This window comes from Pristis pectinata, chromosome 20, assembly GCF_009764475.1.
Source record: "Pristis pectinata isolate sPriPec2 chromosome 20, sPriPec2.1.pri, whole genome shotgun sequence".
Taxonomy (NCBI): Eukaryota; Metazoa; Chordata; class Chondrichthyes; order Rhinopristiformes; family Pristidae; genus Pristis; species Pristis pectinata.
Genome location: NC_067424.1, coordinates 34,672,225 through 34,696,329, shown reverse-complemented (window position 1 = coordinate 34,696,329; position 24,105 = coordinate 34,672,225). Strand labels below are relative to the sequence as shown.

At 45.9% G+C, this 24,105-nt stretch overlaps 1 protein-coding gene across 3 annotated transcripts in view; it reads right to left on the bottom strand.

The window, feature by feature from the left end:
- Positions 1-1,545: 1,545 nt before the first annotated feature.
- The window catches only part of etv7 (ETS variant transcription factor 7), a 56,173-nt gene continuing 33,613 nt past the window's right edge, over positions 1,546-24,105 (bottom strand). For all 3 annotated transcript variants that reach the window (XM_052034559.1, XM_052034560.1, XM_052034561.1), the window contains 5 exons: positions 13,511-13,687; positions 9,933-10,160; positions 7,039-7,181; positions 3,113-3,213; positions 1,546-1,948 (listed from right to left, as the gene is read on the bottom strand). In XM_052034559.1, the coding sequence (XP_051890519.1) occupies positions 1,834-1,948; positions 3,113-3,213; positions 7,039-7,181; positions 9,933-10,160; positions 13,511-13,687 (764 nt within the window). In that variant the 3' untranslated portion in view covers positions 1,546-1,833. The remainder of the gene's footprint in view (positions 1,949-3,112; positions 3,214-7,038; positions 7,182-9,932; positions 10,161-13,510; positions 13,688-24,105) is intronic.

Below are 24,105 nucleotides of genomic sequence, written 5' to 3'. Positions count from 1 at the left end.
CCAACTAGATTCAAAATGTGCTGATTCATTTTGAGTTTGGCCTTTTACCACAGTCCATTAGGCTGGGAGAAATAAAAATAGAGAACGCTGGGGTTCCTCAGCAGGTCAGGCAGCGCCTATGGAGGGAGAAACAGACATAACATCTCAGGTTAACAACCTTTCAGCGGAATGGAGATAGGCGGGGACAAGTGGGGTTTAAGTCATGGAGAGGAGGGGTGCCTAGGATAAAGGCAAAAGCAAGAAGGGAAAGAGTGGTCATTGAGATTGGGCAGGGTAAAGGAGACAGGCAGAAGGGCAGTTGCAGAGAGGAACAGAGCTTCTTCAAGACAGGCAGTCCTGGAGAAGTGGTAATGTGATCACTGTCAAAAGGCTGGAATAAACATGCTGTAGATCCATGTACCCCGACTAAATTACATGGTCTGAATAATTTAAATGTGGAATGATAAGTGGTAGCAGTGAGCCAGGGCAAGACAATGAATTGGTCTAATAATCAGATCTTCCATATTCTATATTTTCTATATTTCCTTATGACATAGAAGGAGGCCATTTGGCCCTTTGAGTCCATGCTGATTCACAGAGCAATCCCAATCTTCCACTAATTTTCCTGGTAACCTATTCTCCCCCCTTTCCTATCAGTTCCACTACCCACACACTAGGAGCAATTTGCAGTGACCAATTAACCTACCAAGCAGCACGTCTTTGAGTTGTGGGAGGAAATCGGAGCACCCGGAGGAAACCCACGTGGTCACGGGGGGAACGTGCCGGACGACACCGGAGGTCAGGAGTGAACCCAGGTTGGTGGAGTGTGAGGCAACTGCTGTACCAGCTGTGCCATTGTGCCACCTACAAAATACCAGCTGGCCAAACACAGAAAAGCCTGATAATGGATTTTTACGGCAAGGGAAGGTATGTGAAAATAATTTCCTATGGACCATCTATTAATTTTGTAGTGCACAGTGGTCATCAAAATAGGGAAATGATAATCTCTCGGAAATATTGTCGATTAAAAGATATCTTGCGATCTGATCATCAAACAGTTTCTCCACATGTACGAGGTAATTTATCCTGCAGATAGTTAATGAAACCAATGCCTTTCCTGGTTGATGTGGAAAATGGGGTTCTTGTGTTGGAATTAGGGATTCACTGCAACAGAGATCAGCCAAAGGCAGGTACTGAATAATTATTGTGCTTCTCTGGGGCTACAGAGAATCTGGGTTACAGCTACCCTGGCACTCCACTGACCATGTATGACACAATCCCATCACAGTCCAACTTAACCTTCTCTGATCTCGAGCCCAGGAACAAGCCCCTGGTCTATGCCTGACGCCCTTGTAGCCCGGCTGCCAAACTAAATTAGATCAAGGACCCAAAACAGAGTGACTGATGTCTCTACCTCCAGAATGATTAACCTACCAGTGCCGTCCCTCACTTGACTGCCCGAGAATGAAGAGGGAATCTGCTCTTGATGAAGCTTCAGCTCCAATGTTCTGGGCTGTTGCTTTAAGTGAGATGAACAAACACAGGGGGGAGTCTGCCAGAATCAGGAAAGGTACAAAGTATTAAGAATTTATTCACCATTTCCCTTCAGAAATGTTACAGCAAATTTCTCAATTTAACTTATATTCTGCCAGTGCATAGATCCAATGTAGTGCTAATATTAACAAACAAAAATCACAATCCCCCATTGCAGGGAAAACTTCACATTAGTACCATTTGAGAGAGAAAAGAAGAGTTTATTTGGAGCTGGTGTAGCCATGATTGACAGGTGTCCATCAGGAGTGGCAGGAACTGGTTGGGTTCCGGGTTCTGCAGAGTGCCTTCTTCATTTCATTGTCATGGTGACAGTTCAAATGTGTCCTCTTTGAAATCTGCTCCATCCTGCTCCTGCATTTCCAGTTGCTCCAACTTGTCGGGCTTATGGATGATTTCCTCCGGAGTCTTCAGGAACCTTTTTAAAAGGTACAAAGGCCAGATCTGGTTAGGCACCACGGGTGTGGTATTTTAAAAAAGTGGTTCCTTCTACAATGAGAACGGAGACGCATGGGCTCCCAGGCATTCGCGTGATCGAGGGGAAAGGTTACTGTAGAAGCAGCTCTCCAACGTCAGATGCTTCAAGAGCGTAGCAAGGTCAACAGTCAGATACCTGATCAGTCCATCTCCTTCCACACCCAGTGCTCTACCCTCCCAGGGATTCTACCCTCCCAAGTAATCTTATATATCGATGTAGCAAGATACAGTTTTTTTCCCTGAACAGGTGGTATTGTGTTTGTTGGTTCCAGGAGAGACTTTTCTAAGTCTACTATTGTGTTTTCCCCTTAGAAATGCTGTATTGCCAGGTTGAACAGGATGTTCCTTGCGCTACTTGCTGCTAGGAAAGCTGCCAGTCAAAGCCAACAACGTTCTATTGTTCCCTCTGTCCCACCAAATTTTGGGCTGCTTCTTGGTTTAAGAGTGAAGTCGGGCTCCAGTGATCTGCCTGCTGTCTTAGGAGAGAGAAAGTAGGTGAACTGGCCAGTCTCATGCTGATTTTTATAGATCAAGAGGGCCTTAATTCAGTGCCCGGTTGGGATGAAGTGAGAGGTCTCAGCATCAAGGCTCAGGGTGCCCTGTGCAGTTGGTCACTTTCAAGTGCTCTTTGTTGAGCTGATAAGTGAGGTGCTGCTGGTTAGAAGGGCTTTCATGGCACGGCGCAACACACAAAGCACTGGAGGAACTCAGTGGGTCAGGCAGCATCTATAGTGGGAATGGACAGTCAACGTTTTGGGTCGAGACCCTTCATCGGGACTGGAAAGAAAGAGGGGAGGTGGCCAGTATAAAAAGATGTGGGGGGAGGGGGTGGAGCAAGAGCTGGCGGGTGATAGGTGGATCCAGGTGAGGGGCATGATGGGCAGGTGAGGGAGGGGAGGATGGGAATGATGTCGGTAGCTGGGAGGTGATAGGTGGAAGGGACAAAGGTGATGGAGTCTGATGGGGGAGGACGGGGGAGCACTTTGTGTGTTACTCCAGATTCCAACAGTCCCCTTGTGCCTCCATTTCATGACACAGTGTTTGTGTGTGACCCTGAACCCCCTCTGCAAAGATGCCCAGAGACGGAGGACACAAGCGCACCCACCTGAACAGCAGCTTCTGGCCGGGTTCCTTCTTGATAATGTTTAGTTTATAGTAGTGGCGCAAAGCTCTTGACATCTTCTCGTAAGTCATATTTGCTCGATTCTGTACGGGACAGAAAAGAAAACCACCTTCAAAAAGAGGACCTGTGACCCACTGTTCCCCACCCCCCCCCCCCCGAGCATAAACGTACAGCTCCAGTGACCGGGGTTCAATCCAGACCACTGCTGCTGTCTGTGCGGAGTTTGCACGTCCTCCCTGTGACCGCGTAGGTTTCCTCTGGATGCTCCGGTTTCCTCCAACATCCCACAGGTTAACTGCCCGCTGTGTGTAGGTGACTTGGGAGCTGATTGGCATTTGAGAGAGAAGGGGTCACAGGGAAATAAATGAGGGAGTGGGACAGATGGCATTGCTCTGAAAGCTGACATACGCTCAACGGGCTGAATGGCATCCTTCTACGTCATAGGCAAATATGAAATGAGGAACTCATCCTGTGAAAATAACAGCGGTCTTTCCAAGTGATGTTGTTAATATGGTGTCAAGCTGTGGCCAGTGTAGGAACATGTAAAATAGAACAGATAAGGTTGACATGGTTACAACTGTACAAGTCGTTGGTGAGACTGCACTTGGAGTATCGTGTGCAGTTCTGGATGCCCAGCTATAGGGAGGATGTCATTAAGCTGGAAAAGACTCACAAGGACATTACCAGGACTGGAGGGCTTGAGTTGTAAGGAGAGACTGGATAGGCTGAGGCTTTTTTCCCCTGGAGGGGTGACCCTTTAGAGGTTTATAAATTCATGAGGGGCATACATAAGGTGGATGGTCACAGCCTTCTTCCCAGGGTAAGGGGAGTCTAAAACGAGAGGGCACAGGTTGAAGGAGGGAAAGATTTAAAAGGGACCTGAGGGGCAACTTGTTCCACACAGAAGGTGTTGGGTAAATGGAACAAGCTGCCAGAGGAAGTGGTAGAGGTGGGTATAAAGAACATTTAACAGGTACATGGATAGGAAAGGTTTAGAGGGATATGGGCCAAACACAGGCAAATGGGACCAACTCAGGTCGACAACTTGATCGACATGGACGAGTTGGGCTGAAGGGCTGTATAACTCTATGGCTCCATGGTCTATATGGAAGGCGTTCAATAAGTTTCTACACAGGAGGTTGGTCAACAAGGTTAGAGCACATGGAATTGGGGGTAATATACTAACAAGGATTGAGAATTGTTATCAGACAGTAAGTGAAAAGTGGTAATAAGTAAGTAAGTAAAAGTAAGTAAGTAAAAGTAAAAAGGGCATGCATTTAAGGTGAGGGGGGTAGGTTCAGAATGGATGTGGGGGGTACGTTTTTTACACAGAGAGTGGTGGATGCCTGGAATGTGTTGCCTGATAGGGTGCTGGAGGCAAATTCATTGGGGGCTTTCAAGTGGGGCTTGGATGGGCACTATGTAGGCAGGAGGGAATAGTTATGTCGGCACAACATTCTGGGCCGAAGGGCCTGTTCTGTGCTGTACTGTTCTATGTTCTATGTTCTATGTTCCAAGATCTAATAAATGGATTGTTCTGAACTTGGCAGGCTCTGACTAGTAGGATACTGCAGGGATGGATGCTTGGGCCCCAGTTTTTTACCAACTGTGTCAACGAATTGGCTGAGAGGATCAAATGCCATATTTTCAAGTTTGCTCACAACACTAAACTAGGCACAATTTTGAGTACAGAGGAGGATGTAAGGAGGCTTCAGGGGATGTGGACAAGCTGACTGAGCGGGTGAAAACAACGTAGATGGAATATAATGTGGGAAAATGTGAGGTCATCCACTTTGGTGTATGTAACAGAAAAGCAGAGTATTTGTTAAATGGTGAGAGATTGAGCAGTGCTAAAGTTCAAAGGGGCCTGAGTGTGCTTGTAGACAAGTTACTGAAGGCCAATGTACAGGTGCAGCAAGAGATTAACAGGGCAAATGGTTTGTTGTCCTTCATTACAGGAGAATATGAATATAGGAGTAAGGAAGTCTTATTGCAATTGTACACAGCCTTGGTGCGACCACATCTGGAGTGTTCTGCACAGTTTTGGTCTCCTTACATATGAAGGAATGTTCCTGCCACAGAGGGCATGCGGTGAAGCTTCACTAGACTGGTTGTGGGGATGGTGGGTTTGCTGTATATGGAGAGATTATGTAGACTGGGAATGTACCCTCTAGAGTTCAGAAGAATGAAAGGAGGTCTCATCAAAATTCGGTACCTCAGACGGTTGTGGAAGTTCAGTCATCGAGTTCATTCAAGATCTAAATCAATAGATTTGAAAGCATTTTCAATGCTTGAGAGCAGGCACGGTAGTGTAGCGATTAGCGTAATGCTTTACAGCACTGGTAACCTGGGTTCAATTCCGGCCACTGCCTGTAAGGAGTTTGTACGTTCTCCCTGTGTCTGCATGGGTTTCCTCCGGGTGCTCCGGTTTCCTCCCACGTTCCAAAGAAGTACGGGTTAGGAAGTTGTGGGCATGTTACGTTGGTGCCGGCAGCGTGGCGACACTTGCAGGCTGCCCCCAGAATATTCCATGCAAAAATGAAGTATTTCACTGTGTGTTTCGATGTACATGTGACTAATAAAGATATCTTATCTTAATCGTCATCTTAATCATTATGGAAATCAAGGGATATGTGGATATTGTTGGAAAATAGATCAGCCCTGATCTTGATGACTGGCAGAGCAGGCTTAAAGGGTGGAGCCCACTCCTGTTTCTGTTTCTTCCTCATGTGTAGAGTCACTTTTGGAATGTGATTGAAATCAATCCCCTCTTCAAAGAGTTATTCACATGTGACATGTTACTACCATCAGGGAGGAAGTACAGGAGCCTGAAGACCCACACTCAACTTTTCAGGAACAGCTTCTTCCCCTCCGCCATCAGATTTCTGAACGGTCCATGAACCCATGAACACTACCTCATTATTCCTCTTTTGCACTATTTATTTATTTTTGTAACTTGTAGTAATTTTTATGTCTTGATGCCTTGCACTGTACTGCTGCCGCAAAACAACAAATTTCATGACATATATCAGTGATAATAAACCTGATTCTGATTCTGAATAAGAGTGGGCTTTTTAGACCTGTGAGACTGAGGATCAAAGGGTCATGAGTGATGTGAATTTTAACTCCACTTGGGCTGCCTCAGTTCTACATCCCTTGACGCCTTTGCTTCAAAAAGACCTGTCATTCTCAGCACTTGTATTGAACACCCTACTGTAGACTTTACCTTACAGATTAATTTTTCATCAGCTCCCTCAGCATTTTTACCTTACCCAAAAGTTCACTCAGTTGAAACATCCTAATCTGAAATTGATGGATTTTTGTTCTGTGAGGATATTAGAGTCTACAAAACCAAGGTGGATAGTTGGAGCTAAGACGCAGATCAGCTACGATATAATTGAATCGTAGAGCAGGTTCCATGAACTGGCAAAGTGCTTCCCAGGCCATTCAACTGACATACTGGCTCCAGTTCTACTGGACAACTTTGGTATTTGGTATTGGTATTGGTTTATTATTGTCACTTGTACCGAGGTACAGTGAAAAACTTGTCTTGCATACCGATTGTACAGGTCAATTCATTACACAGTGCAGTTACACTGGGTTAGTACAGAGTACATTGATGTAGTACAGGTAAACACAATAACAGTGCAGAGTAAAGTGTCACAGCTACAGAGAAAGTGCAGTGCAATAGGGTGCAAGGTCACAACAAGGTAGATCGTGATGTCATAGTCCATCTTTAACTAATTAAATGGCTGATTGGGGAATATATTCGTTGAAGGTGACAGAAGTGAGGTTTAACGTAAAAAAGTTGTAATTTTAAATTAAAACCAGTTTGAAAGCCCCTTTAATATGGAAGCCATGATCTTCTTGGAGATGGAACTGCCAATCAGAAATGTCAATCTGCTCACCTTGTGATTCCCCCAAAGACTTGCCAGTCCATTGGGATCCACCACACGGAAAACCTTGGATTCCTTATCTTCCCACCTGATGTATGTTTGGTATCGACTGTCGGAGAGCAGTTGATAAACATAATCCCAGAGCAGCCTGCAGTCTGCAAAAGAAACGTGGTCATTAGGAATTAGCACCAGCTGCAGGCAATCCTTCCAATAGGTTCCCTCCTTCCTCAAGCCTATTTGTTATTCCAACTCATTCTGATGGACATCTGAAGACAGGAATCTCTCTCTCTCTCTCTCTCTCTCTCACACACACACACACACACACACACACACACACACACACACACACACACACACACACACACAAAGGGTGAGTTAACATTAGTGCACTTTTATCTCTCTCTCTCACACACACACACACACACACAAACACACACACACACAAACACACACACACACACGTGTGTGCACACAAACTCACGCAGGTGAAGGTTCACATCGAGACACTGCAACACATTCAGAGTGAGGCAGGGAGTTTTTTCCCAGATCTGTTATGGGCACATTAGCCCACGATTATTTCGTATTTCCCAGGAGATGGGTGGGTGTAAGGACTTCACATTTGTGCTTCCATGGGACTGGTTGGATGGATGTAAGGGGTTTTACCTGTTCCTCATTGTTTGGAAATGTTGTGGTTTAAGAAGACATATTTGCATTTATATAGCACCTGTAATGCAGAAAGATGTCCCAAGGCACTCTGAAGAAACAAGGTTTGACACTGAGCCACGTGAGAAGATCTGAGGGCAGATAAGCAAGGTTTGGTCGACAAGCTAATAAATGTAATTGCACGAATGAAGTAGTCAGAAGATCATCTTGGGGTTCAATAAATTCAGCCTCAGGCAGTTGCCAAGGAGAGGCTTGGAGTCAGTGGCAATAATGGCATTAGTCATTAATATTTGATTGTCGTCACTGCCTTATCTCACATACAAAGTGGGCCAGTTCATATCTGTGTCCCTGACACAGGAGAAATGTGTGTTCTCATTATACAAGAGAAAAAGACTGAAAACATAAACTTAAATGTGAAAAACACAGAGAGGGACTGAGGGAAGAAAGATGAGGAAATGAAAGAGAAACAAAGGACTGCAGATGCTGGAATCTAGATGAAAACCACGACGATGCTGGAGGAGCTCAGCAGGACAGGCAGCATCCGTGGAGAAAAGCAGGCGGTCAACGTTTCGGGTCCGGACCCTTCCTCAGGACTGAAGATTGGAAAAGGGGAAGCCCGATACATAGGAGGGAAAAGCAGAGCAGTGATAGGTGGACAAAAGAGGGGAGGCGGGGTGGGCACAAGGTGGTGATAGGCAGACGCAGGTAAGAGACAGTGATGGGCAGGTGCGGGGGAGGAGGGGAGAGCAGATCCACCGGGGGATGGGTCAAAGGCAAGGAGAGAAAAAAAAGGTGGTAGAAAAAAGAGAGATAGGCTAGAAAAGGGAAGAAAAGAGGCATGGTGGGGGGGAGGTGTTGTGGGGTGGGAAGAAAGGGGTGTGGGGATTACTTAAAGTGGGAGAATTCAATGTTCATGCTGTTGGGCTGCAAGATTCCAAGACGGAAAATGAGGTGCTGTTCCTCCAGTTTGCGCTTGGAATTCTCCCGGCAGCAGAAGAGGCCGAGGACTGACATATCTGTGAGAGTGTGGGAGGGAGAGTTGAAGTGACTGGCAACGGGGAGATGCAGATCGTGGTCATGGACAGAGCGCAGGTGTTCTGCAAAATGGTCACCTAGTCTGCATTTGGTCTCACCAATGTAGAGGCCGCCACACTTGGAGCACCGAATGCAGTAGGTGGTATTAAAGGAGGTGCAGGTGAATCTCTGTCTCACCCGAAAGAACTGTTTGGGTCAAATGAAATGAAAGTTAGCTTGAGTAACATAAAGAAAACAAAAACTTGGCCTGTAACAACTCTGGTTACGGTGCTCCAGTGACACTAAAACAATAATCTTGCATTATACGTTGCTGTTCATGGTCTCAGGATGTCCCAAGATCAATGAAGGATCCCAAAGTGATTTCTGAAGTGTGGGAAGTGTGACAACCAATTTTTACACAACACAGTGCCGCACACAGTAATGTGATAAGGAAGCAATTGAACCATGTTATTGATGCGATTCGAAGATACGCCGGGAGAAGTCGCCTGCCTTTCTTCAAAGACTGCCAATGAAATTGAGGATTTGGTTTAATGGACAACATCTCCGACAGTGCAGCACTCCCTCAGCACTGCACGGAAGTGTCTGTCTAGATTATGTCTACATGGTAGACACATGAACCCTGGTCTTCGGACACAGAGATGAGAGGTTATCCATGGAGACACAGTTGACCCAGGAAAGGATGCCAGTCCCCAGTTACTGTACTGGCAAGCGGCTGAACAAGAAACACAGTTAATCACTTGAGTGGACCTTTCTCGGGGTGGAGTTGCTTTGGATGTCCTGAGAAAACCTGAGTCCAACTGCCAACTTCATGCTCCGTCCTGATTAATGTCAGATAACAAAGAAAGGTAGAGATTGAACCTGGGGCTTTCCTGCTCCTAACGGGCTGGTTTTTATGCTTTTTTTAAAATGGAAAGCCAAACTCTCTTGCAAACAGGATAAACAAGATTAGCAGAAGCATCAAACAATCCGCTGGACAAACTCAGTGGGTCGAGCAGTTTCGTGAGAGAGGAATTGTTGACATTTTGGGCCAAAACCCTGCATCAGGACTGACAGATGCTGCTCGACTCACTGACCTCCTCCAGCAGACCATTTGTTGCTCCAAGTTCCAGCATCTTGTGCCTCCGTTAACAGGACCCTGTTGGGCACTCTACTGATTTTGCCAACTTCAAGTCGCCCCCCCACCCCCCCACCGTTGTTAAAGCCCTCACCTGCAATTCTCCCGTTGGCGGACGCTTCTTGTGCAGGAGGTAATGAGCAAGCCACGGAATTCCTTGTGACCTCTGACCTGCTTGAGAGGTTCAGTGGCTCTTCCCAGTGGCTGCCCCTGCTCGGGTCGGCGTTGTTCAGCTTGCTGGGGGAGACCTGTGCCGGCGAGTACACCGCACTCAGTGGGTTCCGGCTCACCCCAGTGTTCACAGTTCGAGGCACCCTCCAGTCTAGAAGGAGAAGGAGAATGAATGAGAGTTCCTTACAGAGGCGGCGAGGCAGTACAGCCCTCACGAACCTTCCCAAACCTCCTACTCCATACTTCAGATGGCGGAGACGGGAATAAAGCAGGAGACCGACTGTTGTCACATCAGGTCATCCGGGTTCAGTGCAGTCCCTCATGGACGGGTAGTGATCACACTGGCCTGCTAATCCAGATCACATTCACATCACCAGTCCACTGTTGGATTTGACTGTTTCAGGTAGTTTTTTTAACACGTACAGTGTTTAACACACCTCAAGTGGCTGTACAAGGAATGGCCGCTTCCTAGCTTATTGGTTCGTCCATCAGGTGAATATGTGTTTTCTCATTGGTTGGTTTTGCCACAGGTATCTAATAGGTTTTCTGATTGGACTATTGTTAGCTAAGGAGGACCTCTAATCTCAGGTGTAAAAGGTGTCATTTTTTGTTAATCTCTCTCTTGCCTCTATCCCTCTCTTGCTCTCTTCCCCACCACCCCAGCTCATCTTTAGTTCCTTTGTCTCGGCTCATCTCCCAGTAGTAAAGCTAGTGCCATGTGCTCTGTCACTATTTCTTTGTTTTAAACTTTTCTAATAAAACTTTGTGAAGCACCAAGTTGTTTTCGACTCATTCTTGGACTCCTGAAAGAACCTGCAGATTCGGAAATAACTGGATCCGACACCACCCACAGCAAGTGTAAGGACCAGCTGAACAAGTGGTGCAATGGAAGTAAAGTGATCATTCAAAGCCTTGGTATTAGCAGCCTTCCTACACGAATATATCATAGTAATATATTTAATAAATATGTAATTAATGTCTTTTATATATATAAATATACAAATATATTGAAATATATCATAGAATCCCTTTCATCACTATATTAAATTGTGTGAAAAACTTGCCCCTCTGGTCCCCTTTGAATCTTTCCCCTCTCCCCTTAAACCCGTCCCCTCTAATTTTAGACTTCCCTATCCTGGGAAAAAAAACTGTGACCATCCACCCTACCTGTGCCCCTCACGATTTTATAAAAATCATGATGGGTCACCGTTCCCTGCGCACATTAGCTTTGTCCCACCAAGGGGGGATCATTCTTTTGACTGGTTGGGGGAAGCCACAGTCAGATTTGGACTGGAGGTGAAGAGAGAGGGAGAGGTGGTCATTAACAGGGATTTTCCTTTGCAGAGGGGTTTCAGCAGGTTGCTACAATTGCGCCTTGTTGTTCGCAGCCTCACCCCCGGCAGTCCCAAGGGCTGCTGTGTATCCTCCCTGTGGGCAGTGGCAGTGTGGAATCTACATTTGCCATTGGAGCAGATGGCAACGAGCCTCATTGCCCTGTTGTCTTCATCTTCAGCTGTCATAGAACATAGAACACTACAGCACAGTACAGACCCTTCGGCCCACAATGTTGTGCCGACATTTTATCCTGCTCTAAGATCTATCTAACCCTTCCCTCCCACATAGCCCCCTATTTCTCTATCATTCATATGTGAAAGAGTCTCTTAAGTGTCCCTAATGTATCTGCCCCCACAACCTCTGCAGGCAGTGTGTTCCACGCACCCACCACTCTCTGTGTAAAAAAAACTTACTCCTTATATCTTCTTCCAATCACCTTAAGATTATGCCCCCTCGTGTTAGCCATTGTCACCATGGGAAAAAGTCTCTGACTGTCCACTCGATCTATGCCTCTTATCATCTTGTACACCTCTATCAAGTCACCTCTCATCCTCCCTCTCTCCGAAGAGAAAAGCCCTAGCTCGCTCAACCTATCCTGATTTTGTCTGACATGAAGGGGGAACCTCACACTCAGGGCACGAGAAGGGAAACAAATTGATGATGCAGCACTGGTGGATCTTCTGCCATTGGAAAGGAGTGTTGCAGTGCAGACAGAGAGTGGAAGAGCTCTGCAGCTTGTAGCAAGGATTGGCAACGAGTGGTCCCAGTTCCGGCAAAATATCAACTGGATCCAGTTCTAAACTCCTCCTCTCTAATAATATTTCTCAGACTACCTGAACAACTTAACAAATCTTCACCATAACAATGGGTTTCATTTAACATAATTTGTCCCAAGTCAAAGATTTAATTTGCTACAATAACACTTGAACACATTCGGACTCTCTTTCAAACATTGGTCCACAAAAACGGTAAATGTAACAGTCTGTCGATGTTTCAGCTCAAGACCCTTCACCTGGACCTGAAACGTCGACTGTCCATTTCCCTCCACAGATGCTGCTCGACCCGCTGAGTTCCTCCAGCAGATTGTTTGCTGCTCCAGATTCCAACATCTGCGTTCTCCAAATGTAACAGTCTTTTTATTTGGGTTAATCAAAGGAGTCAGGTGAAATAAATCATTTATTTAAAATGGTGGATTAAACCTGACAAGAATCATTGGATGAAGAACCCGTGGGTTTCAGCTTCTCAAAGCAAGTGACTTTCGATTTACTGCATCCTCACCAGGAGAAGATTGACCAGCTTCTTAACAAAGTCAAAGTCAAAGTCCAATTTATTGTCATGTGTACAAGTACATGTATGAACAGGAGCAATGAAAAACTTACTTGCAGCAGCATCACAGGCACACAGCATCAGATACACAGCATTCACAAGAAAAACACAAATTAACAGCATAAGTCATACAAGAAAGAACACATGACAACTGGTATCCCCTGCAAAAGGTAATGATTCACTGTACTTCCTGCTGTACAAATTTTCACACAACAAAGGGTTCTTTAGGAACCTAACCCTCTCATTAACCAAGGGAAGAGCTGTGCAGAGTAACATGATGATTGCAGTAACTATAGGTTGTAGCATGAATCACAGTGAGGCCTACAGTTAGTTTCAGTTGTCTCAGTGTTTAGGTGATTGTTGACACAGCTCAGCACATCACAAAAAACCAGCCTTCCCTCCACAGACTCTGTCTACACATCTCGCTGCCTCAGTAAAGTGGCCAACATAATCAAAGACCCCTCACGCCCCAGACATTCTCTCTTCTCCCCATTCCTATCAGGTAGAAGATACAAAAGCCTAAAAGGACGTACCACCAAGCTCAAGGACAGCTTCTATCCCACTGTTATGACTATTGAATGGACCTCTTGTACGATAAGATGGACTCTTGACCTCACAATTTACCTCGTCATGGCCCTTGCACCTTATTGTCCGCCTCCACTGCACTTTCTCTGTAACTGTAACACTTTATTCTGCATTCTGTTATTGTTTCCCTTGTACTATCTCGATGTACTAATGTGATGAAAAGATCTGTATGGATGGCATGCAAAACAAAGTTTTTCACTGTACCTCGGTACGTGACAATAATAAACCAATTTACCAATTACCTTCGAGACATACCTGTGTGGAACTGGAACCTCTGAATTGGCGCTGTGTTGTTCTTCTCTCTGTCGTCCATGAAGAGGTTACTTGTGATTCCAACAGATGGCTGGACCGTTGAGGAGAGACAGTGGAATACACTGGAGCTACTGGATACATATCTGGATGATGGGGTCATTGGTGCAAGTTCTTGGATACCTAACGTAGCAAGTCCAGGGAATGGGACAGAGTTACAAATACAACAAAAAAGAAATGGGACTCACCTACAAGATCTTACTCTGCTAACATTAATCCTTCATTGAAGTGTTAAATAGAACCCCATGAACGACCAGTATAAGATATCTTTATTAGTCACAGGTACATTGAAACACACAGTGAAACGCATCTCTTGCGTAGAATGTTTTGGGGGCAGCCCGCAAGTGTCGCCACACTTCCGGCGCCAACATAGCACGCCCACAACTTCCAAACCTGCATGTTTTTGGAATGTGGGAGGAAACCGGAGCACCCGGAGGAAAACCACGCAGACACGGGGAGAACGTACAAACTCCTTACAGACAGCGGCGGGAATTGAACCTGGGTCGCTGACGCTGTAATAGTGTTATGCTAACTGCTACACTACCGTGCCTGTAATTGCTCTAACCCTAATCCTAACCCTAACTCTACGCATAACAATGTTGAAAGTTTGCAGCTAGGATCACTGAACTAAACCAAGGAGGCAGATTAAATTAGCAGAGCAATCAGTAAAATCAGACAGGATAAATAGTCCCTCTCTAAAACTATCAGGAGAGTGCCATCGGCATCAGAGAAAACATCCAGCCACCTTCTCAAGGCACAAGGGTACACAGGATAAATCACTCCTGCCAAAGTCATCCGCATTGTAAGAAAAAGCACTTTTAAAATTACAAGCATATTCTTGCTAAATAAATTTGTGGTTTTATTACATATTTTAGGATATAGTGACAGTGGTGCCACTTTACTGGATTAGTAATCTAAAGCACATGACTAATAGTCTGGAGATGTGCATTAAAATCCCACTGTGGTAGCTGGAGAAGTTAAATTCAGTTAATTAAATAAATCTGGAATAAGTAGTTATTGTCAATAATGGTGACGAGAAAGCTTGTGGATTATCATAAGAGCCCACCTGGTTTTATGAATGGTCTTTAGCGGAATAAAACAGACCCTCTCCAAATGCAAGTGCTTTCCTTAACCTTTTTGTTTGTTTAGCACGGCTGTTCCTGGAGATAAAAGAGATCGGAAGGACTATGTTCCTTTTACTAATTTTATTTACTCAGACTGAGGAAAGGTATCCCAGGTGATGAGGCTGTTTTTCTCAATAGTGACCCACTTTTCATTTTACCACATGGTCTAATGCAGCAGTAAGCACTTCCTCCGTTAGATTACTGATTATGACATAAAAGTAGGCCATCAGGTTCATGTTAACTCTGTAGGTCAATCCCATGAGTACCATACCCCTCTTATTTTCCTGTAACCCAGTAACTTATTCTCTCCCACATACTCATTAAGTCCCCTTTAGTTCTTTTGTCACTTACCTTCACTCAGGAATAATCCCGGGGCAAACCCACAGAGACAAAAAGAGAACATGCAATCTCCACACAGACAGTACCCGAGGCCAGAATTGAACCCAGGTTGCTAGAACGTTGAAGTAGCAGCACTAAATGCTGCACTATTGTGCGTGCAATTAAAGTGAACAATTTAGCCAGTGGAAATTCTTCTTTCACTTGGCAAAATGTGACTCGAGAAACAAAATTGCAAATGGGGCGGTAAAAATCTATGCGTGTGATGGGAGAAGATTTAGAAACTAGATTTTTCACTTGGGCTATAGTTTACACACAAGTAACTTGAAATGTTCTGCCTAACTGATCTAAAGTCTGTTTTCATGCATTTTTTCACCGAGGGGTTATTGGTGTAATTAATCGGAGCATCTGGTGGGGATTTGGAAATTGTGGATTTGGGTACAAGCTATGTCTATTTTAACAAGGGTTGCTGGTACCTCAAATAAAAACAGAAAGTGATGGAAATACTCAGCAGGTCAGACCATAGCTCTCTTCAACCTGAAATATTAACTCTGTTTCTCTTCCCACAGATGTGGCCTGACCTGTTGAGTTTTTCCAGCATTTTATTTTAGACTTCCAACATCCGCATTTTTTTTAGACTTTCATTTGCTGGTATCTCTTAGTTTGCAGTGCTAAGTGAGGCAGTCCCCTTGGCAGAGAAGAGAACATTTAGAAAGCCAGAACCGAAGAAAACATAGTCAACAGATTTTCGGAGACACGAGAGAGACTGCAGATGCGTTGCTCAACAAAGTTTCTGCTTCCAGGGTTGTTCCTCTGATCCAAAATCTGATCGCAAGTTAGATCTTCCGATGCTTAGTGTAAGGTGAGGCATTAACGCTCAAAGTTGCCCAGTCTAGATTGCTGAAGGAAGTGAGAATGGAAAAATACAATCTTCCTGTCCTCCTTAGATAGGGGACTGATGCCAGAGAACTGAGGGTCTCCTATGGTACACAACTGTTCAGGAAAGAGGCATGATCAAGTACAGTGCAGTCAGCAAGGAAACTGTTACAGCTAGTAATCTAGGACAAAAATTAATGCCACTTAGAAAAAATAGAGGCCAATATATGAAAGCAGCACAGTTTGTTGAAGGCAAATTATGTTTGACTAACCTGATCAAATTATTAGAATGAAGTACTAAGGATGGTTGACAAGCATAATGAATTTTCAAAAGGCATTTGATAAAAGTAATACATATTAGACTTGTTTCCAAAACTATAGCAGCAGAGATACCCCTACCCTGGGTATTAAGGCTGTGGTAATCCATTTTATCTATGCCCTTTATGATTTTCTAAATCTCTATAAGGTCTTCTTTTTGTATTCATTCATGTTTCAGGATCTGGGCATCACCAGCAAGTCAGTACTTACTGACCGTCCCCTAATTGCCTTTGAGAAGATGGTGTGAGTCACTTTCTGGAATCACGGCAGTCAATCTGAAGGTATTCCCAACGTACTGTTGCGTATAGGGAATTCCAGGAATCGGACCCAGCAATGATGAACAAACTGGGATATATTTCCAGGCAAGGACAGTGTGTGACTTAGAGGGGAACCTGCAGATAGTGGTGTTCACATCCACCAAAGCACATCAATCTTGGTGGTGGAAGTTTGGGGGTAAAGTGTGCAGATCCATAGCAAGATCAAACGTGCAGGTTTATGGAGAAGACTTCAGAATTCTCTGCTCCCAAGGGTGGTGGAGGCCAGATCGCTAGATGTATTTAAGGTGAAGATAGATAAATATTTGAATGATTGAAGAATTAAGGGTTATAGGGAACTGGCACAACAGTTGAGATCAGCATAGATCAACCACAGTCATATTGAACCAAAGGTCAGGCTCAAGGGAGCATGGTGGCTTACTGCTAATCATAATTCTGGTTTACGCCCTCTTCCCTTCCAGTACTGATGAAGGGTCTCGACCTGAAACGTCGACTGTTTATTTCCCTCTATAGATGCTGCCTGACCTGCTGAGTTCCTCCTGCATTTTGTGCATGTTGGCCTAATCCCCTGCCTATTTTCCTGTGAATGAGGTGCTAAAACATCCTCATTGGTCTCGACAGACTCCTGAGATCTTTCAGTTAATGAGCATGCAGGCTCAGAACAGGTTCTGCAAAAGGACAGGATGAAACTTACTCCATTCCCTTCCTGCATCTTTGTTTACTGAATGAGTCACCTTGACAACAATCTCGATTTCCTGGTAAGGGTGGAACTGTCAGTGTCACTGACAAATGCAGGGAAGGGCAGAACTGGTTGGGTCAGGAGTGGGGAGTTTGGATGGGGTGGGGGTATGAGGGGGGGGGGGAGAAGTCACTGTCAGGGAAATGCACTGGCTCATATAGTGAAGCAACATGAGATGCGGCGGCTCATTTATTTTCAGCTGGTTAAAAGGTCAGATAACTGCGCAGGAATTGTTAAAAAGCTACTGCCAAATAGCAGCAGTTTTCACCATTTGCTTCTCAGAAGTCCTTGTAAAGATTTCTGATACATTCCTGGGCTTGTGGTTTTTGCAAAACACGATAAGCAGTGCTGTATATCCTTCAGACCTGGCTGGCTACAACACTGTGTGCAGAAATGATAGAGACAGTGTTGGCTGCTAGCCTGGGGTGTGTTCCATTAACTGCTCCAGGTGGTAACCAGGGTTAGAGTCCATTTAGTATAATGACACAGGAAACTTTATAAAACTCCCTAATATCACACAGCCCCAGCTACATATTAGAGCATTGTTCCAACTGCTGCAGGCCGCACGTTTTCACATTTGTCCTGCTAAAGGCATCTGCTTACTCCCCTGAGGCCTGGCACGGTGCCTCTACATCCACGATCTGCGTACTGTCTGCTGGAGGAACTCGGTGGGTTGAGCGGCAACTATGGGGGGGAGAGGAATTGTTGACGTTTCAGGTTGAGACCCTCTTGATAGAACATAGAACATTACAGCACAGTAAAAGCCCTTCGGCCCACAATGTTGTGCCGACATTTTATCCTGCTCTATCTAATCCTTCCCTCCCACAGAGTCCCCCCATTTCTCTATCGTTCATGTGTCAATCTAAGAGTCTCTTAAATGTCCCTAATGTACCTGCCCCCCACAACGTCTGCAGGCAGTGCGTTCCACACACCCACCACTCTCTGTGTAAAAAAACTTACCCCTGACATCCCCCTTATACCTTCCTCCGATCACCTTAAAATTATATCCCCCTTGTGTTAGCCATTGTCACCCTGGGAAAAAGTCTCTGACTGTCCATTCAATCTATGCCTCTTATCATCTTGTACACCTCTATCAAGTCAATGCATAGAGGTGTAGGATCTTAGATGTAGGATCATAGATGTAAGACCTTAACCTGAAATGTCAACAATTCTTCCCCCCCCACCCCACCCACAGATGCTGCTCAACCCGCTTTGTTCCTCCAGCAGCTTGTTTGATGCTTCTGCTAATCTTGCTTATCCGGTTTACAAGAGAGTTTGGCTTTCCATTGAGAGAAAAATAACCTAAAAACCAGGCCATTAAGAGCCGGAAGGTACCAGGTTCAATCTCTACCTCGCTTTGTTGTCTGACTGTTTCTTGCTCCAGATTCCAACGTCTGCAGACTTTTATGTCTTCAGATGAACCACCCCAACAACATAACCCAGCCTAACATGTACCAAGACGTTATTGAAAAGCATCTGGGAATTAGATAGAGTCGTAGGGTCACCTGGCATGGAAACAGACCATTCGGCCCACCATGCCCACACCAACCCAGTGGGCACCATATGTATTGATCCCATTTTCCGGCACTTGGCCTGTTGCCTGGGTGATTCAAGTGCTCGTCTAGACACTTCCTAAACACTCCAATAGTTAACAAGCGGTAGGGCATGTGCCCCTGGTAGGATATTTCTTAAATGATCTGGTAGGCAAATAACTTTAGTTGGAATTCCCAACCTCCTGTGTATTTTGAAAAGGTATAGACACTGCAATCTGCTTTTGATCGGGCAATGAGACGATCTGCCAGAGCAGCATCATATTTCATAGTTCCTCATGACACAGAAGGTTATTTGGCCTTTCAAGTCTGTACTGGCACTCAGGGCAATCCCATCACCCCCCCTATTTCCCTGTAGCCTACTCTCTTACAAATGCCCATTGCCACCCCCCCCCACCCCCGCCCGATTCTGTTGGCACCCACGGGTGCAACTTACTGTAACCAATTAATCTACCCAAACCAGCGTGCCTAATGGACGTGAGAGGAAACCAGAAAACCCACATAGTCACGGAGAAAACATGCCAACAGGTCCCTGGAGCTGTGAGGTCGTCTGCCACTGTGTTATTTTATATTGAGAACATGTCGGATTAGAAACTACTGCAAGAGGTGGAGTCACTGGGCTGAATTTTGCATTGAGAGCTTCGCCGGAGGTTGCAGGACTCACGGCTTCCACACTCAGGAGGGGCAGGGACACGGTGAATGCGCACTGTCTTTTTCCCAGGGAGAGGGAATCAAAAACTACAGGGCATAGGTTTAAGGTGAGAGGGAAGAGATTTACAAGGGACCCGAGGGGCAACTTCTTCACGCAGAGAGCGGTGCATATCTGGAATGAGCTGCCAGAGGAAGTGGTTGAGGCAGGCACAATAACTACACTTAAAAGACATCAGGATGGGTACACGGATAGGAAAAGTTTTGAAGGATATGGGCCAAATGATACTAGCTTTAGACAGGTATTTTGGCAGCATGGACGAGTTGGGCCGAAGGGCCTGTTTCCATGCTGTATCACTCTATGACTTCAGTGCACTGCACAGGGTGTGAAGGGATGTGTGCAGGGGGCCATCAATGGCACCCATTGCTCTCAGCCCTATAAGCACCACCGGCTCAGGTTGTCCACACCTCATTGACTCTAACATATATGGAACGAGCTGCCAGCGGAAATGGTAGAGCAGGTACAATAACATTCAAGAGACATTTAGACAGGTAGATGGATAGGAAATGCAGGCAAATGGGACTGGCTCGGATTGGTTGGCATGGATGAGTTGGGCCGAAGGGCCTGTTTATGTGCTGTTTGGCTCAGCCACACACATTCTGGCAGGGCCATCGTCACAGATCATGAACAAACAGGAGCAGATGGTGAGAGAGGCAGGTGGCAGCAGTGCAGGACGGGAGAGGATGCGCAACTGGATGTGGATGTTGGATCCTAGGGGCTGTCGATGAGCAAGATATCTCTGCAGCAGAAGTGGCGCATGCTCTGGTCGCATTGTGGACTGGAGCAGCCTGCCTATTAAACACAAGGGGCACAAGGTTGCAGACCTTTGTGATGATGTCAAGGCCCATGAAAGTGTGGCCTGTGACATCCAAAGTGTGCACACACTTCCCTGCGGACAACGGAGTGCTTTACCCAGAGCTCCTACATTAGGAACGGCACTGTGATCAGGAGACAGATGACAGAAACCTGGGGCAACGCACAAAACGCTGGAGGAACTCAGCCGGTCAGGCAGCGTCTATGGAGGGAAATGGACAGTCGACGTTTCGGGGCGAGACCCTTCATCAGGACACAGGATGTACAAAAGGGCCACTTGGTTGTTCATCAGCTCACTTCTCGGGCAGGGCAGTACGGGGCGGCTGTGGGAGGGATAATAGAGAGAGGACATGGAAGTGAGAGCTCTGACCGGAGTGAGGTTCGATAGCACTGGCTGCCAGCTTGGGGCTTGCTCCATCCGCTGTCCTCCACTGCAACCATCTGTCCCGATCGTCGACTCTCCCCTTGCACAAGTACTGTGCAGCAGCCTTTGCCGTGACCCTCATGAGCTCAAATCCTGAAGACTTTTGCCAGAAACATCTCAGCTGTCTGAGTGCGTAGCTGGGCAGCAGCATCTGCCTCTGCTGAAGCCACTCTGCTTGTCGACAGAGGAGGACACTGCTCTCTGTACACCCTTGGTTACTGCCTGGCAAGTGGCCTTGTAACTCTGTGGCACTGCAAAAACTGAACTGACCCTGGGGAAGAGGCTGGTGGGGGAATCAAGGAAATGGGACGGCAGGGGGTGTCTGCGAGCAGGTCTGCCTGTTTGCTTTGGAGAAAGCAGTGGAGGGAGTGGGTTGGGCATCTAGCAGACTAACGGAGCCAAAGTGAAGCCTGCAATGATGACAGGAGATCAGCCAACAGTGCACACCTCTCCTGTTGCATCAGCTTCTCTACCCTCCTCAGTCGGCAGAGCTTCCTGTGCCCTGCACCTTCTGGAGGTCCGGCTTTTTGTGGTGCACGTTTGAAAGCACCTCCAGATCTGTCAAAGCACCTGAACTGCATCTTCAACGTGCTTTGTGAAGCTTCGGGTTAGCGGATGGCTTCGGCTCCATTGCTTCCGTGTCTCATCAGTTGTGTCCGTCGCTAGTGTCACCGGTCGCACGTTAAAGGGCAAGAAATAAATGGCTGGAAGAACTCAACAGGTCGGGTAGCGTCTGAGGGGGCAAAAGGATGGCTGATGTTTTGGGTCAAGATCCTGCAACTGGATTGGATGCTGATGCAGTCCTGGTGCAGGGTTTCGACGCGATACGTCGGCCATTCCTTTATCTCCTCAGATGCTGTTTGACCCACTGAGTTCTTCCAGCAGTTAATGCTTTGCTCCAGGTTCCAGCATCTGTAGTGTCTCGTGTCTGCACCTTAAGGGGCTATCCCTTGCCCCCGAACAGCCAGACATTAACCTGCTACCTGGTCAGGGGGCGTGGACCACACCAGAACAAAGGCACGGCATCTGCCCGTGAACTTGCACACATCTGTCCGTGAACCTTTCACACATCTGTCTGTGAACTTGCACACATCTGGCGTGAACTTGCACACATCTGTCCGTGAACTTGCACACATCTGTCAATGAACCCCTGTACACATCTGTCAATGAACCCCTGTATACATCTGTCAATGAACCCCTGTACACATCTGTCCATGAACCCTGCACATATCTGTCTGTGAACCTGCACACATCTGCCCGTGTGCACCTTCTCACACTGACTGATGTCACTGGTGGGAATGTTGACACTACTGCCACCTGCCAAATTGCCTCTGGGTGTCCCTGACTGCGAGATCCTCCACATGCCTCGGAAATCCCCCAAGGCAACAAAACTGAGGATGCCGGTGGCTTTGACACCCCCTGATAAAGAGTGGCCATCAGATCTCGCAGGCTCCATTATCAGTCACCATCTCCTGAGGCACTGCACTGTTGTTCGGAAGAAGCTCATCCTCTGCATCCCTGTACGGCTCCCTGCACCTCTCCAATTACTTCTCTGCCCTGCGCTCCTGGAGGTACCAGATCGCTGATGTTCGTTGTGTTCCACTGTGGGACAACACAAGTGGTATCCCTGCCGTACAACCCGAATATTTGCAACATCAATTCCCAAGTAAGCCCACACCAGCTGTGAAAGGAAATAAAAACAGACTGAAGGGTCTGAAACTTTCATTCTGTTTCTCTTTCCATAGATGCCGCCTGATCTGCTGTTTATTTTCAGTCATTTCTGTTTCTATTTCAGGTTTCCAGTGTCTGCAATTAATTATTTTGATTTTCATGTTCAGAGAAAGGAGACGTTCATCGTCACTCACGAAGAGCTGGGCCTCTGTTAGCTATTGAAAAATTTGCCTGTCAGATCGCCGGTTTCCTTCAGTGTTGTTGTCCCTTTATCTTGTTTTCACTGGAAGCACTTCCATGGAGCTTCGGAAAAGTGAGTGCTCTCAGTTCAAAGTTCTGGTGGGGATGGGTCTCTCACTCTATATCACTGGGATACAGTACAGATCAAAACGCCTGTTAATATTGTGCATCCTGAATAATAACCATTCTCACACTAGGAACCTGCCCCTGCTGAGGATATTGTTTTGCACAGAGCTTTGGTCATGCAAGTTAAGTGCAGGGGCCTGTGGTTGAAGGCAGGTCATTTACCCTCAAACCTTTTGCCAATCACAGGCTCCCAGGCATTAACGTTCAGCCCAATGTAGAAATGCAGAAGACAGTATCTTCTCTTAGACTTCAGACTGCCTCCATATTACAAACTGCGACAAAATGACCAAAATAAATTACAGGAAATGATCTAAAACTCAATGATCAGAATTTCTGAAAACAACCTGCTTGACATATGCTTTTCAAAGTCTTGCAGTAAGTGTGGCCAATATTGAGCTTGGAATATCAATAAGGGGCAAGGTCGAACAGTCAGTGGGGGCCAATAACCAGGTTGGACAGTCAATAGGGACCAATATCCAGGTCGGACGGTCAGTAGGGACCAATATCCAAGTCAGACGGTCAATGGGGGCCAATATCCAAGTCAGACAATCAGTGGGGACCAATATCCAGGTTGGACAGTCAGTGGGAGCCAATATCCAGGTTAGACAGTTGATAGGGGCCAATATCCAGGTCAGACAGTCAGTGGGGACCGATATCCAGGTCAGACGGTCAACGGGGACCAATATCCAGGTCGGACGGTCAGTAAGGCTAATATCAAAGCCTGACATTTATTCCAATTGGAAATATGATTTCTCTGTCAAGCACCTGGCTGAAGTAACTGTTGCCTTACAGCAGTGAATAATTATGAAAATTGGAAAAAGTCTCATGAGGTGAGTGTTGGGGGAGGATGGTTTTGCTAAAATTGTGCAGCAAATTTACTATGGGAGAAGAGGTACTGAGAGAGGGAAGTTCCTTAATGGAAATACAAACAAAATGTACCAAAACCTGCTCTGCATTTCTGGGACATACCAATGAAGACAATGTCTGTTCATTTCTGGCAGCATCAAATATTTGATGTTTTGAATTTCCACAGAAATTCCCTGAATGCAGATGGTTGAGTGAAACAGAAACTGGGTGTTCACCAGCAAAACAAAGTAAATAAAACATTGTAAATTGGCTGTGGGAAAGAAGAAGACTATATTATAATATAAAACTAAAATTAGGAAATTACCACATGCATAGTAAATAATTCAAGGGATTAAAAAAATGAAGCGAAATGCAAAGGACAGAATATCAACTTGATCATTATCAAATGGTAAAAGGAATGAGAAACAGAGGTGTGAGAGTAGAAGCAGCAGAAGAAAAGGTTGGTGCAATAGAAACTGGACAACATGGGAGTA